General features: G+C 45.8%; 2 protein-coding genes across 5 annotated transcripts in view; both read right to left on the reverse strand.

The window, feature by feature from the left end:
- KNG1 (kininogen 1) overlaps positions 1 to 3118 on the reverse strand; it is a 29027-nt gene extending 25909 nt beyond the window's left edge. Inside the window, exon 1 of one of the 3 annotated variants that reach the window (XM_019840006.3) lies at positions 2708 to 3118. In XM_019840006.3, coding sequence (XP_019695565.1) covers positions 2708 to 2902 — 195 coding nt within the window. In that variant the 5' untranslated portion in view covers positions 2903 to 3118. The remainder of the gene's footprint in view (positions 1 to 2707) is intronic. The other 2 variants (XM_003991814.5, XM_023260318.2) reach the window with 2 other exon arrangements.
- A 2683-nt stretch (positions 3119 to 5801) lies between these two features.
- Positions 5802 to 16223, reverse strand: HRG (histidine rich glycoprotein). Of its 2 annotated transcripts, XM_019840005.2 has the most exons (8): positions 15939 to 16223; positions 13685 to 13801; positions 12749 to 12836; positions 11941 to 12107; positions 10681 to 10764; positions 8339 to 8440; positions 6458 to 6760; positions 5802 to 6412 (listed from the first exon to the last, which is right to left on the reverse strand). In XM_019840005.2, exons 1-8 carry the CDS (start codon positions 16212 to 16214, stop codon positions 5837 to 5839), a joined length of 1713 nt encoding a protein of 570 aa, XP_019695564.2. In that variant the 5' UTR covers positions 16215 to 16223; the 3' UTR covers positions 5802 to 5836. The 2 variants fall into 2 exon arrangements, with proteins under 2 accessions (XP_019695564.2, XP_003991881.2); XM_003991832.3 differs by having other exon boundaries at positions 5802 to 6760; positions 15939 to 16222.
- Between the last annotated feature and the right edge of the window lie 550 nt (positions 16224 to 16773).

Raw genomic sequence — 16773 nt, forward strand, 5'->3', positions numbered from 1 at the left:
GGCAGCCCCCACACCTTGGAAAGGCAGAGCCAGCCCCAGATCCCAAGTCTCCTGACTCTCAGAGCCTGCTGGAGTCATGTTAGGTGCATCTGGGATGATTGAGTCAAAGAGGATAGTCTCCAAAGTTCCTTCCAGATCTCAGATTTTGATAAAGAAGTAGGCGGGGGGCACCTGGGTGGCTCAGTTGGTTAAGTGACCGAGACTTAGGCTCAGGTCATGATCTTGTGGTTTGTGAGTTCGAGCCCCGCGTTGGGCTCTGTGCTGATAGCTTGGAGCCTGAAGTCTGCTTCAGATTCTGTGTCTCCCTCTCTCTCTGCGCCTCTCTAGCTTGCTCTCTCTCTCTCTCTCTCTCTCTCTCTCTCAAAAATAAATAAACATTAAGCAAAAATTAAAAAAAAAGATGTAGACTGTTGTGGTATATAGATAGTGGTCACATGGCAAAGCAGGATTCTATAGGCTGCTTATTTATTTATTTATTTATTTATGAGAGAGAAGGGGGGAAGGGCAGAGGGGGAGAGAAAGAATCTTAAGCAAGCTCCACACTCAGCACAGATCCCAATGCAGGGCTCAGTCACACCCTGGGATCATGACCTGAGCTGAAATCAAGAGTGGCAGTCTCAAGTGAATGAGCCACCCAGGGGTCTCTCTATGGACATTTTAGAACAAAAAAACCCACATTTGCCGTGGATGTCAGCCAATGAAGATAACACTAATCAACTGCTGCTTGAGAGTGCCAGGACCACATATCTACAGCATTACACTAGTTTGTGAACCAGAATGGCTCAAATTTACTTTCAGGAAAAAAAAGAAATTCTGTCCACTGGGCCTTTTTCTTTATCGTGATCATGTCAAATGACTAGCTTTCCCCCCTCTGCCAAAGTAAACAGTTACATAACTATCACAGGCACAGAGTTTTATAGTGAAATTCGTTTAGACAAATTATTGAAAGATCTGTATTTTTTCAAATCACAACACTGTCAAGATTCGTCTCAACCTGAGTGCGCCAATTTGTTATAAAAAATATTAGAAAACATGGGGCGCCTGGGTGGCGCAGTCGGTTAAGCGTCCAACTTCAGCCAGGTCACGATCTCGCGGTCAGTGAGTTCGAGCCCCGCCTCGGGCTCTGGGCTGATGGCTCAGAGCCTGGAGCCTGTTTCGATTCTGTGTCTCCCTCTCTCTCTGCTCCTCCCCCGTTCATGCTCTGTCTCTCTCTGTCCCAAAAATAAATAAACGTTGAAAAAAACAATTTAAAAAATATTAGAAAACACCTAGAACATTGCTGTTACCCTTGACGCATTCAGCCATACAGACTTCATGGTAGATATTTGGCCTAATGCATGTTAATCTCATTTCTGCCTCCTCTTAGGTATAACTCCCCTTCCCTCTAGCTTTATTGAGGTATAGTTGACAAATAAAAATTACATATATTTCAAGTGTGCAATGTGATTATATATGTATATACACACACACACACACACACATAAACACACATGTTGTAAAGTGCTACAAACAAGCTGATTAACATATACAACATCTTGGGGCGCCTGGGTGGCACAGTCGGTTAAGCATCCGACTTTAGCCAGGTCACGATCTCGCGGTCCGTGAGTTCGAGCCCCGCGTCAGGCTCTGGGCTGATGGCTTGGAGCCTGGAGCCTGTTTCCGATTCTGTGTCTCCCTCTCTCTCTGCCCCTCCCCCGTTCATGCTCTGTCTCTCTCTGTCCCCCAAAAAATAAATAAACGTTGAAAAAAAAATTAAAAAAAAAACATATACATCATCTGATGTAGTTCACCTTTTGTGTGTATGTAGGTATGGTGAGAACACTTAAAATCTAGTCTTCTAGCAAATTTCAAGTATGTAATACAGTATTATTAACTATAAGCACCATGATGTACATTAGATCCCCAGGACTTGTTCATCTTATAACCAAAAACTTCTACCCTCTGACCAGCATCCTCCATTGTGCCCACCTCGCAGCCTCTGGTAACTACCCTTCTGCTTTCTGCTTTGGTGAGTTAGACCTTTTTAGATTCCACGTATAATGAGATCATATGGTATTTGTTATACATCTCCCCTTAAGCACCCCCTCCCCACCTGAGGTCTGGAGGTCTTTATTTAAATCTTTAAAAAATTTTTTTTTAATGTTTATTTATTTTTTTTTTTTTGAGAGAGAAACAGAGTGTGAGAGGCAGAGAGGGGAGACACAGAATCTGAAGCAGGCTTCAGGCTCTGAGCTGTCGGCACAGAACCCAATGCGGGTCTCGAACCTACAAATGGTGAGATCATGACCTGAGCTGAAGTTGGACACTTAACGGACTGAGCCACCCTGGTGTCCCTGGAGGTCTTTATATTTTAATCTAGAGCTAGTCGTTTAGGACGTTCTTTTGCTGCAATCCGACTGAGTTCCTGGATTCTCCTAGTCTGCATAGTTTCTTTCAAATGACTCCATTTACCTTTGTTTCCTTTCACCTGAGGATGCTGCTTCTCTGATCACCCAGGAACCCAAGCTTGGTGGCCCAGGACAAGTCATACCCTGCCCTGCACTCCCGGGCCAAAGAGTCGTAAGCTTCTACCTCTGCTTGTCAGTTCTTTGGCGATTGTTGGTGTGTGTATGTGTGTGTGTGTGTGTGTGGTGTGGGGGAAGGGGGCTGGGCTCCAAGTGACAGCACAAATCTCAAATGATCTCAAGGTAAGGCACAGCTTACTCACCGTCCTGGTGACCTCGGTTACACGGTACAACACAAACTGGTTGCCACTTTGGTTTCTACTGTTATATTTCTTCAGAGCAGTGTCCACAGCCTTGAATAGGTCTTCATCATTGCAATCGATTTCTTGTGAGACGGACTCCTCGGTTAAGCTTGGTAGCAGCCTAGAGCAAAGGAAAAGCACAGCAATTAATTTCATGATTTAGCAGTCTCCCTCCAGGAGCTGAGGGATGGTTTCACCAAGATCCGGGCGCCAACTTGAATGGTGATTTTAGCTATTCTCCACCCTTTATCTCCCCTGTGCTTTCCTCTCTCTGCCTCAGCACTCTGGGTCCTGGTGAACTCCTGCTTTCCTACACTATCTGCCCTATTTCCAAAGGACAAATGGCTCTGTTGGGTTGGTTATCCAAGCAGATTTCAGGCTAAAACATTGCAACACTGAGGTTATTGGCCCGCTTGTTTGCATTCAGGAAGCACGTGGGAGCACAGAACACATTTCCAGGTGATTGCACAATGTTGTATTCCAAAGCAGAACAGAAAGCAATGAAGGAGGAGGAGAAAACACCAACCACATCTGTTATTCCCTGCCCCAAATGACTTTCCCAAAGCTGTTTCTGAAGGTCACTACATGGGACAACAATGCAACAGTGAGTACAATGCACGGATACCTTTCGATAGTTTCTTTGCAAGATTTCTAGCTGCCAAAAAGCATGTTGCTACCAATCACATGGCATGTCTGAGGAGCCCATGCGCATGGGGATAAGTCTCATACCAGCACACTGGCAAAACTTAAAATAAAATATGTGCATCCTATCTGGTTTCTGGTCAGGTCTCCACTCAGTTGCATTGGTTTCGGAAAGAAGAATGCTCCCAAGGGTGGAGGAGACAGGAGAGAAGCACAAGAAGAGATGAATTGAGTGAAGTCCTGTGTCCCCTATCCTGCCTTGTTTTTTAAAAAATTTTTAATGTTTATTTTTGAGAGAGAGAGGGAGACAGAGTACAAGCAGGGGAGGGGCAGAGAGAGAGGGAGACACAGGATCTGAAGCAGGCTCCAGGCTCTGAGCTGTGAGTGCGGAGCCCAACGCGGGGCTCGAACTCATGAACTGCGAGAGCATGACCCGAGCCAAAGTAGGACATACAACGGACCGTGCCACCCAGACGCCCCGCTATTTCTTTTTTTAAAGTGTATTTATTTTGAGAGAGAGCGAGTGCGTGGGCAGAAAAGGGGCAGAGAGAGGGAGGGAGAGAATCCCAAGCAGGCTCCACACTGGCAGAGCATAGCCCAACACACAGCTGGATAAGGGGACAACACGGGGCTCGATCCCACAAACTGTGAAATCATGACCTGAGCCAATATCAAGAGTTGGTCACTCAACTGACTGAGGCACCTGGGTGGCCACCTTGCTTCTTGTTTCTGATGTGGTGGATATGGGTGTCTACTCATCAAGCCTAAGGAAACTTTCCGATCAACTCCAAATTCCGATTCCAACTACTCCTGGATTGTGCACCATTAGAAATGTCCTCACTTTCCCAGCCTCAGCATCTTTGTGGGCCCCTCCTTCTTCTCAACCTAAGAACTTACCCATGTTTCTTTCAGCCTTAGTTTTTTGTTTTTTTACTATACACGTCCTGCCCCAACACACACACACCAATCTACCTTCTGCCATTACTACACAGCTGAAACTGCTTCAGTAAGTCAGGAAGAGAGCCCTTTAAAAAAATATATGTTTATTTATTTTTTAAATGTTTATTTATTTATTTTAAGGGGGAGAGGGGCAAAGAGAGAGGGAGAAAGAGAATCCCAAGCAGGCTCCATGCTGTCAGCATAGAGCCAGATGCTGGCTGGATCTCACGAACCATGAGATCATGACCTGGGCTGAAATCAAGCGTTGGACGCTTAACCAACTGAGCCACCCAGGCGCCCCAAGCCTGAAGTCTTACTAGCCTGTGTCTAAATGCTTGAGCCCTGAGTTGGGAAGAAAGGAAAAGAAAGAGGACTTGAGTGCGGAAAACAAGAGTCCTCCGGCACCAAAATGAATAAAGAGAAGTTGCCCGAAACTAGAGCCTCCCTAGCCCAGGGAGAAGATAGGAGAAAAACAGAGGGCCCTGGACTTCCTGAAGCAGAGAACACCTCTGTCCTGCTTTCTGAGCATGCAACCTGGAGGGCAGCAAGATTCCAGGGAGAGAACAGCCATACAGTATCTCTTGGCAGTCATGTTCATTAGCAGTCTTGCAGAGACCCTTATATCCTCAGTTTGATACAGCAGTATGAGATAAACTAGACCCAGAGAGGGATGGGAACAGGCTAGGAGGAATTCCTCAGCAGGAGAGAACTGGTGAACCAATAATGAAGAATCAGACCTCCTTCTTGTGCCCACCACCCAAACACCTGAGGACTACATGAAATTCGAGAACTGTGGCACGACTTTGTGTGGAGAGTAGTGGGGTCAGGGGAGTCCAAGAAGGACTGAGGTTAAGTTTCCTATTAGCCTACTAGGATGGCAGACTGAAACGGAAATTAATTTGTTCTGAAAATAAGGTGATATTTTGGGGCGCCTGGGTGGCTTTGTTGGTTAAGTATCTGACTTCGGCTCAGGTCATGATCTCATGGTTTGTGAGTTCAAGCCCCGTGTCAGGCTCTCCACTGACAGCTCAGAGCCTGGAGCCTGTTTCAAATTCTGTATCTCCCTCTCTCTGCCCCTCCCCCACTGTGTTCTCTCTCTCTCCCTCCCCCACCCCTCTCAAAAGTAAATAAACATTTTTTAAAATTTCCTAATTAGCCTACTAGGACGGTGGCATGAAATGGAAATTACTTTGTTCTGAAAATAAAGTGATGTTTCTTGTGCACCTGAATTTATGGTAACGCCAGCTATAGCATAAGTACTCATAGAGGAAAGACTCTAGAATTAAAAGAATTAAGTCCAGGGAAGAAAGAGGATCGGAGATTTGCTACAAGGATTTGGGGGTCAGTGACTTGTAGCACTGAGATCTTTCCTTTCCATTTGTCTCTCTCTTCTCATGCTATCTCCTCCCCTACCCACATTTTGCCCCACCCTGAGTATGAAAGTGAGATTAAAATAACTTGAATTTCACATTCATTGTTGGTCATATTTTTTTTATTTATGGTTCTAATTCAGAACATTAATTTTTCCCCGTCAAGGAAATCGGATTTTGGAAGCGTATACGCAAAAAACTTCAAGACTTGTGAAAACTCACTCTTGAATACCCCTGGGCATGATTCAGAGGCTGACTGAGGGAAGGGCTGAATCTTTGGGTTTAGAGCATTGCTGTGATCTGGCAATGAGAAGCTAGGAAAATTGGCTTCTGGAAGAGGAAGAACTTCACCTTTCTTTAGTGGAGAGAGTCGGTAAATATATCCAATTTGTCTCCAGTGGAAGGGAAAGTGTCTCTTACCTGGACTTCTTTGTTCTGAGTGCCTAGATGGTGGGCCATGACGGTGGTGATGGTGATCTTGGGGATCCTCACTATGCGGTGGTGGGTCACAAGGTCCATGGTCAAGGAAATCATGGCCATGGGGATGGTGTCCATGGGGGTGATGTCTATGGGGGTGATGCCCATGAGGAGGGTGTCCGTGGGGATGGTGTCCATGGGGGTGATGTCTATGGGGGTGATGTCCATGAGGAGGGGGTCCGTGGGGATGGTGTCCATAGGGGTGATGCCCATGAGGAGGGGGTCCATGGGGATGGTGTCCATGGGGGTGATGCCCATGAGGAGGGGGTCCATGGGGATGGTGCTTACTCGAACTATGATTATGAGGGTGTCCGTGGGTCCTATTGGTGCCAAAGTGGGGATGATGACATTTTAACTCTGGAACAGGTGAAACTTGGGGGGCTTCTGCCTGAAATGGTGGTCTGTCTGTTTGACTTTTGTCTTCTAGAGGAGGAAGACATCCAAGTTCCTGTGGCTTGTGGGGATGGTGGTGATCTCTAAATTCATCAGGCTTAAATGGAGGCTTGCCAGCAAGGGAATGCTCATGCCCCCCAGGGTGGAGGGGATGGCCGAAATGCTGTTGTATGCCACTGATGTTTCTACCATCCTATTAAAGGATACAGAAAAGTGAATATTATTACGGAACACAAAAGAAGTTAGATGCACAACTTGATTTAGACCTAGGGCCTGCAGACTTTTGTATTCCACAATTCCACTTTTAAAAATAGGATAGCAAAACAGTATTCTCAAGCTTTTATCCCCCCAAGTTGACACTTGAAATACAAAGACTATCATCTACCGTCATCATTATTTCACAATAGTAATATTTTGATAACACAAGAGTCAGAAAGATAATCTCAGAGTAAAGAGTGGTTCTTCAGATGGAATAAATGTTGTGTTAGGAAACAGTATTTATTATCCCCATTTTTCTCATTTCAGCATAAAATGGTGAAATTATATTCTAGATGGTATTCATCTGTAGATCAACATTTGGAAAACTAGTGCCTTATACTTAATAACCTCAACAGAGTTCTGAGGCTTTATGGTATAAGCATCTCTTAGTCTTAAAGGATGAGTACTTCACCTCTTCCCTCTCCTCCTTCTTCAGATTTTAATTTTAAAAAAATCTGTGGATGCGATGCCTGGATGGCTCAGTCAGTTAAGCATCTGACTTCAGCTCAGGTCATGATCTCACAGTTCATGAGGTCGAGCCCCACGTCAGGCTCTGTGCTGACAGCTCGGAGCCTAGAGCCTGCTTCAGATTCTGTGTCTCCCTCTCTCTTCCCCTCCCCTGCTCGTGATCTTTCTCTCAAAGAATAAACATTAAAAAAAATTGTTTTTAAAGCTGTGGAGCCATGTTCACGGTGACAAACCTGTCACGCCCCTCCCCCATTTTGTTTTTTGGTCTGGCATATGGACATTTGGATTATTTTCAGGTTTTTTGCTGACGTGAAAAGCACTGTAATGAATGCCTTGGTATAGAGCAAAGCTTTCTGGCACAGATGTGAAATACTGCTTTGTGCCTCAGTTTATGTATCTTTACAGAATATGTTTGAGGCTAATTCATTCCCCTTAGGCTCTATGCTTAATAATAAAAGTTAGAAATTATTTTTATTTATTTATTTTTTTAAGGTTTTTTTTTTTTACGTTTATTTATTTTTGAGACAGAGAGAGACAGAGCATGAACGGGGGAGGGTCAGAGAGAAGGAGACACAGAATCTGAAACAGGCTCCAGGCTCCGAGCTGTCAGCACAGAGCCCGACGCGGGGCTCGAACTCACGGACCGCGAGATCATGACCTGAGCCGAAGTTCAGCCGCTTAACCTTGACTGAGCCACCCAGGCACCCCAAGAAATTATTAAGTCTCAGCACTGGTGCCTTAACTATAAGGGCCATTTTCATATTCATTAGAGGGTGACTGAATTGGTTATGATTTTTACTTTACGAATCTTACCTCTCCCCAGTTCTTGGAATTTTTTTATGCTTTTTGTGTCATACCAGCAATAGTACCCCTTCCCCAGGGACCTACTCTCCCTGTATTTCTTTTCAGCCACCTCTCACCTCTCTGCCTCTCTCTTTCTCTTTCTCCCCTCCACCCCCAGAGCTATAACAGCAAAATACACTCTGTGTCTGAAAATATTTCTTAGTCTGGCCTGCTTCTGATAAGGACTCCTTAGGCAACCCACCTCCAAGTTGAAGACTTCACAGTTTATGGCAATGTCATTTGGGGTTTCCAAGTCTGAGACTCCTACATCATAGGACAAATCTGCTCTGCAGAATCCAAAGGCCTGTAAAGAAGAGAGAAGCCTGTTAGGGTGTGCATGTGTGTATTCGCGTGAGCTTCTATTTCTCTGCAGCTGGTATGAAGGTTCCCAGCTATAGTTGTAAACTTTCAGACATTTGGGAAAGCAAAAGAGCTTTCGAACAATCAGGGTACTATTATCAAATTTCTCCACTAATTATTTAATAATCTTTCCTAGAAGAAAGTGCAGGTTCCAAAGTGTCTCACTTCAAGTTGCTGTGGTTTTCTTCCCTGAGTGGTGACCAGTGCTGAGCTTTCCCACGGGGGTCAGCGAGGAAACCCCATCATTGATGCCCTGCCTTAGGCCAACCCTTCTGCACCGAAGACCCAAATTGCCTGTGCCTAGAGAGAATTAAGAGTGGTGTAGAAGAGGGATTTGTATCCAACTTTATCCGGTCCCTTGAAGGAAAGCATTGGAAAGGAAGGAACCAGTATGAAAATGGCTTGCGGGACCCTGTCAAAGTAACCATCCGCGGGCCTTCCTGGGAGTACAGAGGCTACCGCTGGCTTGCACCCCTATGCCCCAGAGTCTCCTAAACCCAGCTGTCGAAGGTAGACTAGGACAAGAAGAAATGCTTTTCTAGAAGAGACAGATAATCACTCGGGTCTGAGAATAGTTTTGCAGTCAGACAGACCTATGTTAATTCTGGCTTCACCATTTATTAGTTGTGTGAGTTTAGGCAAATTACTTAAAATTTCTAAAATCCAGTCTTTGGGGCGCCTGGGTGGCGCAGTCGGTTAAGCGTCCGACTTCAGCCAGGTCAGATCTCGCGGTCCGTGAGTTCGAGCCCCGCGTCCGGCTCTGGGCTGATGGCTCAGAGCCTGGAGCCTGTTTAGATTCTGTGTCTCCCTCTCTCTCTGCCCCTCCCCCGTTCATGCTCTGTCTCTCTCTGTCCCAAAAAAAATAAAAACATTGAAAAAAAAATTTCTAAAATCCAGTCTTTGTAAAATGGGCACAATACTAACTATCTTTGGGATGTGGGCGGGCTTAATTAAATGAGATTATGCTGCAAAACACTTAACATTGAGACCCCTCTTTTCCAGCTGTCATGTTTCTGCATGGCATCAGCCACACCAAGATTAAGAATTTGTTGAAGAAGGGAGTGGGAGAGGGAGGTGTCTTTTCTAGTGGCCACTAAGCAAGATTCTAGAACTGCTTCAGGCAGGAATGTTGAACAGCCAGAAAAGGAACTAATGAACGAATGCTTCCTTGCTTTTGACCCTAGAGAGCCTGTTGTTAAACCTCAGGATTATCCTGGCCTTGAAATCAGAAGGCCATTGTTAAAATCCTATGTCCTAACATTTTCTAGCGAAGTGCCCTGGGGTTAAGTGGTTAAGCTTCTAGGGGTGCCTGGGTGGCTCAGTCCCTTGAGCCTCCGACTTCGGCTCAAGTCGTGATCTCAACGGTTCGTGAGTTCGAGCCCCGCATCAGGCTCTGTGCTGACAGCTCGGAGCCTGGAGCCTGCTTTGGATTCTGTGTCTCCCTCTCTCTCTGCCCCTCCCCCGCTCATGCTCTGTCTCTCTCTCTCTCTGTCAAAAATAAATAAAAACTTTAAAAAAAAATTTAAAAAAAAGTGGTTAAACTTCTAGGCTGTTCTGTCCCAGGGAAATGGAGGCAGGCATTTGCTTCTCCTCAGCAGGGTTGTTACAATCCAATGAAGCAATAGTATGCATGTAAACTACACACAAATGCTGAGTATTATTAATAAGATATTTCAGCAGATACAGGAGTATCCATTTATAAGTGATTAGGAGAAAAAGGCCCACTGCATTGAGCCTTAGGAGAACTGGATTCTAATCTCAGCTTGGTTATGAACACTGGGCAAGACACTTACTTTGCTGACCCTCAGTTACCTCCACATTTGTCACATGGGGCCACTGTGAGGAATAAATGAGATGAAGAGAACACAGGCACCCACTGATGTGTAGGCTCTTAATATAAGCCGGTTATTAGTTTTAGCTAAGTCTTTAATCCTAACGGGTTAGAAAAAACCTCAGTGTTAAGTTTAAGCGTGGTGTATATTGTAAAATCACAGTCTCATGATTCACTCAACTCCTCTGTGCCTCAGTTTCTCTATCTCTAAGTCAGAGATAAAAATAAGACCTACCTTATTGAGTGGCTGGGGGGTTAATAACATATGTGTAAAGCACTTGGGCAGGTTCCTGGCACATAGTAGGTGGTCTCTAAATGTTACCTAGTATTTCACAGACATTTATTATACTCACATTATAGTGCCTGGGAAAATGGCGGCTACTGGAGCAGTTCCTCACAGAGAAGTCCACGTAGTAATTGGTTCTTTCCCCTCCTCTCTAGAACAAATTGGATCAAAGCAGTTTCAGGAACATAAAAATTAAAAAAGAAAAAAAAAAGCAGTAGATACCTGCTATCCAATATGCTATAAAGCACTGTGGGGGTTCAAAATCACCAACATGTGCTATTTTTCTTATGACCACTGCCTTTAAGAAAATGTATCACAAATAAAATATATTTTTATTTAAAAAAAATTTTTTTTAATGTTTATTTTTGAGACAGAGAGAGACACAGCATGAGCAGGGAAGGGGCAGAGAGAGAGGGAGACACAGAATGTGAAGCAGGCTCCAGGCTCCGAGCTGTCAGCACAGAGCCTGACGCGGGGCTCGAACTCACGAACTGGGAGATCATGACCAGAGCCGAAGTCAGACGCTTAACCGACTGAGCCACCCAGGCGCCCCAATAAAATATATTTTTAAAGGGGCACCTGAGTGGCTCAGTTGGTTGGGTGTCCAACTCTTGATTTCAGGCTCAGGTCATGATCTCATGAGATTGAGCTCCAAGCTGGGTGTGGAGCCTGCTTAAGATTCTCTCTCCACCTCTCCCTCTGCCCCTTCCCTGCTAAAGTGTGAGCAAGCATGGGTTTGCTTTCTCTCTCTCTCTCTCTCTTTCTCTCAGTTTCTCTCTCTCTCTCTCTCTCTCTCTCTCTCTCAAAAAATACTGTTTCATTGAAAAGGGCAAATAATATAGACATAATCAAGCATAGTGAAAAATCACCTTTCCTGTACCCAATCTCTTCTTCCCAAAGGTACCACTACCACCTACTTGAGGGGTTTCTCGTAGCCTTTTCCTAAATATGTCGCCCATGTACCCATATATCTAATTAACATAAATGGGCTCAGAGTCTAAGTGTTGTCTCTAACTTGCTTTTCCCCTTAGAAACTCTTCCCAATGCATACGGATCCAAGACATTCCCTTTACTAATTGTGCTATATTCCTTCCATTCCTTCCATTCCATTCAGTAGCTGTTCATACTCCCCACAACCCCCAAAATTAAAAAAACCGCAGGAAAGCAGTGTCTTTGGTATCTCTTGCCTACGGAGGCTACCACAGGAACCTCAGTTTGAAAGTAGCGCGACACGTGAGGCCAGTGGAGAGGGCCAGGGCCGCTGGGTCTGCGCCTGCCAGGCCGGAGCTGGGCCCTCAGACGCTAGCTGACGTGAGGGGACACTCACCGCTCTGGTAACTCTCTCCACTCGGTCCACTCTGAAAAAGGCAAAATCTCCATTCTCTCTTTTGTACTTCTCCAAGGCTTTGTTGGCTTGGTCTCTATAAGGCTGAGTGTCCTCAAAGAAGTCAAAGAGTACAGGGCTGTCTTTGGTATTGGCCAGTGCCGAAGAGACTGGAGAAAGAAGATGGCAACCTTCCATTACCAGAGGGTTGGAAATAGCAATGTCCATACTGGGACTTCATATGTATAAACACGTTGGCATGAAAAACAATAGCTTCCGTTTTACAGATGGGTACATTGAGGGTTGGAGAAGCAAAGTAATTTGCTCAAGATCAAATCAGCCCATCAACAGCAGGACTGAACTTAAAACCAGATCCTTCTGATGCTTATGTCTCTGTTGTGACTCCATTCAGACACCTCTCCCATCACTCACAAAGTGTTCATATTTCACTAAACTCCTCCTGTCTCGCCCAGGAGGGAGAGGCATCATTAACATACTTTTTGCCCAGAGAGAGAAGATACAGATCACCCTTTCTTCAAGGTGACCTCTTAAAGGGGTTGCTTGACTGTTGAATTTTCGTATATTGAATCATGTTGAAAATCTTATATATTGAATTTCTTTAAAGGAAGGTATACCAACAACAGAAGAAAAACCTCTGCTTTTCCTTCCACAGAGAGCAAATAATAATTGATTTTCTGAGGGCAGGGGCCATTCCTGATATGTGCATCTTAGTATTATACGGTGAATACCACAGTATGATTGAAATCTATATTAATTTAGAATTAATTAGCATTTGAACATATGACCATACCAGAACTTGTGGTGCAGTTAAAATCATTCAGTCTAAGATCCTGAGATTCATTCAAATATGTAGCTATTACCTTACACTGTCCGATCACCTGTAAGAAAGAGGGAATTATGTCATCGCACACTGCCTTTGTCGGGTTGAATGTGAGGGGACAAAAAGTGATGTCACATACTCCTCCTATCCACTGAGAATCCACCTTGGTTTTCTCTCACCAAGTCCTCTCTCAAAACCTGTATTTTCTTAGTCTGTTTCTGTGGGCTGGGTGCTATATACATCCAAAACCCTCACGAGAGCCAGGGAGAAACTGTTTAAACGGATCATGGCCATATCCCAAACATTTCCAAGGGAAAACAGTGCTAAAGCTCCTCGGTAGGTAAACGTCTTATTTTCTAGAACTGAAGTTTGATATACGTGCTTATTCATCTTCTTGCTCTCTTCCTGTGGCGGAGAACCTGGCATCTGAGTACCCACGTGCAATATGGAGAACGAGACCCTGTTCCTCAAGGCAACTACTCTTCATCCCCTCGGCTATTCCTGCCAACGAGGCCACTCTTCATAGGGCGCAGTCACAGGTTCGTATGTTCTCAGACACACGGACTCTCAGGGCCTGAACCCTTAAAGTCCAGGTACCCCAAACCCCTCCTGTTATTTTGCAGCTGAGGAGGCCAAAGTCTAGACACTTGAGGTGATTTTCCCAAGGTCTCACAGCTGGGCACGTTATCCCAAGGGACCACAATCCCCAGCGACTCAGCCTGAACTGGGAATCCCAGGAATGACTCTCAAGAGACTGTACTCAAGGTCAACATAGTCTTCACGAGTCAAGAGGCAGGATCTGCCCTTCCTTGTTCACTCTGTTAGCGCAGGCATGCTGCTGCCCTGAGTAAACAGAATAGACAGAAGTCTAGAATGATACAAGTTCAAAGTACCCTGTTTACTTACAATCTCAGATACACGCTTAGAAAGAGCTGGGTCACAGTCATCCCAGTGTTTCCTGGATAGGACTGGGCAGTCTGATTCTTTCACATCTAAGACTAAATAATAGACAGCTGCAGATTCCTGAGGAATACCAGAAGAACAACATGTGAGTAGCATGTGGGAGCCTGGTGCTTTTTCAATAAAAGCAATCTCTTTATTTCTTTTTCTTTTTTAACATTTATTCATCTTTGAGAGACAGAGAGAGAGCACGAGCGGGGAAGGGGCAGAGAGAGAGGGAGACACAGAATCCGAAGCAGGTTCCAGGCTCTGAGCTGTCAGCACAGAGCCCGACGCGGGGCTCGAACTCACGAACCGCGAGATCGTGACCTGAGCTGAAGTCGGACGCCCAACCGACTGAGCCACCCAGGCGCCCCGCAATCTCTTTATTTCTTAAAGAGGATTCCTGCTTCTCTCCAAATCATCACAGATGTCCTACCTTTGTGTCATTTGATCTACTTCTTTTGAATAAATAGCTTCGAAGAGTTACTTCCAAATGTTCTTTTTCACTGGTCATGATGTTGCTTCTGCCCACGAGCTTTAAAAAGCAACCACTGAGCAGCAGTGTGGGTTTGGGTGGAGGTGTTGAAGGTGCAGGCCCAGAATTGTAAGTGATGACAGCCTCCGATCTGTACGTGCAGTTGCGTCCTCTTGCCCAGCTCTATTCCTGAACTTGGATTGTTTTGCCTTGATTTCAACCTGCCCAAAGCTTAAACGCACTGTCTTTTCCTACAAGCTGTCTCTCTCTCTCAACTTCCCCTGCCTGTTGCCCGAGGCGTCATTAATGACTTTTTGCCGTAGTCCCTGGCTTAGAAATGTGAGGGTGACCTTGATTTCTTTCCTTTGCTTTTACTTTCCAGGAGCCAGGTGTTCAACGGCCTTTCTTTTTTTTTTTTAATTTTTATTTTTGGGACAGAGAGAGACAGAGCATGAACGGGGGAGGGGCAGAGAGAGAGCGGGAGACCCAGAATCGGAAACAGGCTCCAGGCTCCGAGCCATCAGCCCAGAGCCCGACGCGGGGCTCGAACTCACGGACCGCGAGATCGTGACCTGGCTGAAGTCGGCCGCTTAACCGACTGCGCCACCCAGGCGCCCCTCAACGGCCTTTCTTTGAAAGGTCTCATGTCTTTCCTTCATTCTCCCTGCTCTGATTTCCATTGCCTGGGGCTGGTCCTCATTGCCTCTTTCCTGAGCACAAATGGCTTCCTAGTTCAAGTCTCCTGTGTCCATCTCCCCAGGCACACCGCAACCCCCCACTTCCTCACCCACCCCCACAGCCTCCTGCCATCACTCAGAGGCAGCACTGTGCCAATTTGTCCTGTGCCTGCATGTGTCACAGAGAGCCTGGAACGGGACTCACGGTCACTAAATTGCCGGTTGGACCCTCAATTCCTGAAACCCCTCTTGTTCTCTGCAACCTGTGGTGCCTCTCATACCAGCAACAGGTGGAAATTTCTCTGCTTCTGTGGGGCCCCACAGTCTGTCCTCCTAGATTTCAGTGGTTTCACCAAAGGGTAGGTTTTTTTGGGGTTGGGGTCGGGGGGGGAGAGAGCCCTCCTTCCGTTAATCTCTTTCAAGGCCTCAGATCCACTCCAAACAAGCATATAATCTTATTAAGTGAAAACAGTAGGCTCTCTTTGCTTCACGATAAGCCTACAGTCAGTCTTCCGACCTGCTAACTGCTCCAAAGCCCACAAAAAAAACTTCCAGAACACTCCATTCCCGCTGCATTCAATTATTCCCTGACACTCTCCTTCCTCATTCCCTGTCTACATCCTTCTCCCAACCAATTTTGAAAGCTCTCCTTCCATTAGGTTACTTCTGCGTCTATACCACTTGATTGCTAGAGTGGGTCCCGTCTTAACGCAGTTTGCCTGTGTGTGTACGTGAGCTGATGATTATTTCCTTGAGGGTCCTGCCGACACCTTATTCTAATTCTTCTCTCCTGGTACTTACGGTTTGAGTTGGCTCAGCATACATGCTTTTAAGTACCTATAGACTGATTCATAATTAAGGAGATATTAATAGCAAATGTTAGTTTGAAGGCACCCCTCCCCCCCCCCCCAAAAAACCCCAACAGTGTAGAGGAGCAGCAGAAACGAAACGAGAAACCCTACCCAGAGCCGTTTCATTGTGCAAGGCAGTAAGCGTGGGGCCCGACAGCACATTTGCCCCTGGGGCCTGGTCTCCCAGCTCAGCTCTACCACGGGCAGTTCCTCACCACTTTGTCCAAATGGGCATCAGCGACCCGCAGCAACTGGAAAAGGTAGCCTTTCCACCGTCCTTTATTGATCAGGTCTAACACTTTCCTGGCCAAGGGCTCAGTAGCGTCGCAGTCTGTGGGACGCAGAGCGCAGGAATTCTGCAGCGTGAAGAAGGGGATGAGAAACAGGGCTGCGGTGAAGGCTCTCATCTTGTTAAAACGTGGAAACCATCCCTTGCTACAGTATGTCCCAGCAGAGAATTTTATACAGACTTTCTGAAGATACACACACATGCACACACAATTGATTAAACAAAGTGTTTATGTATTTCTGTTGTGTAACCGGGGAGAGTCACCTTGACCCCTGGTTAAAATACCTGCCAACAGGCTGTAAATGATTAGTGGGTCCTGGGGACAGAAAGTCGAGACACGCCACTGGTGGGCGGGTGGACTTGTGATCTGCACAAAATCTGGATTTTTCTAGTAGTCATGGAGGCAGAATGTGTTTTGGTGCATAGGCACTGTTTACCTTGGTGTGTGGGTGGGATTGGAAGTAAAGCAGGTTTCCTTCCTCTGCCTGCCGATCGCCGCCAGAAATCTCCCCATCGCTCCCCTGTTCGGATTATGTCCCCAACGTCCTCAGTAGAATGCAGCTGCATTATTTAAGGGAGGTAACACGTTAAACTCCTAATACCATAAAAGGAACTGAATTCTGAATAAGATGGAAGGTTTAAACAGCTGTTACTTTGGAGTCAGATCTGAAGTTCAAACCTGCCCTGTTACTCTTAGTGTGTGATGCTGGGTAAGCTATAAAACCTCTCTGATTCTTAATTTTCTCATTTACAAAATGGGG

Source organism: Felis catus, chromosome C2, assembly GCF_018350175.1.
Source record: "Felis catus isolate Fca126 chromosome C2, F.catus_Fca126_mat1.0, whole genome shotgun sequence".
Lineage (NCBI taxonomy): Eukaryota > Metazoa > Chordata > Mammalia > Carnivora > Felidae > Felis > Felis catus.

Bases quoted from the DNA above. Each gene is read 5' to 3' on its own strand.
- HRG (XM_003991832.3), bottom strand. From the start codon at position 16,214: ATGTGTGTGTATCTTCAGAAAGTCTGTATAAAATTCTCTGCTGGGACA. The intron at 12,837-13,684 runs GTAAGTAAACAG...TCTTTCTTACAG, and splicing joins CTAAGCGTGTATCTGAGATT to GTGATCGGACAGTGTAAGGT. The intron at 8,441-10,680 runs GTGAGTATAATA...TCTTCTTTACAG, and splicing joins ATTTTCCCAGGCACTATAAT to GCCTTTGGATTCTGCAGAGC.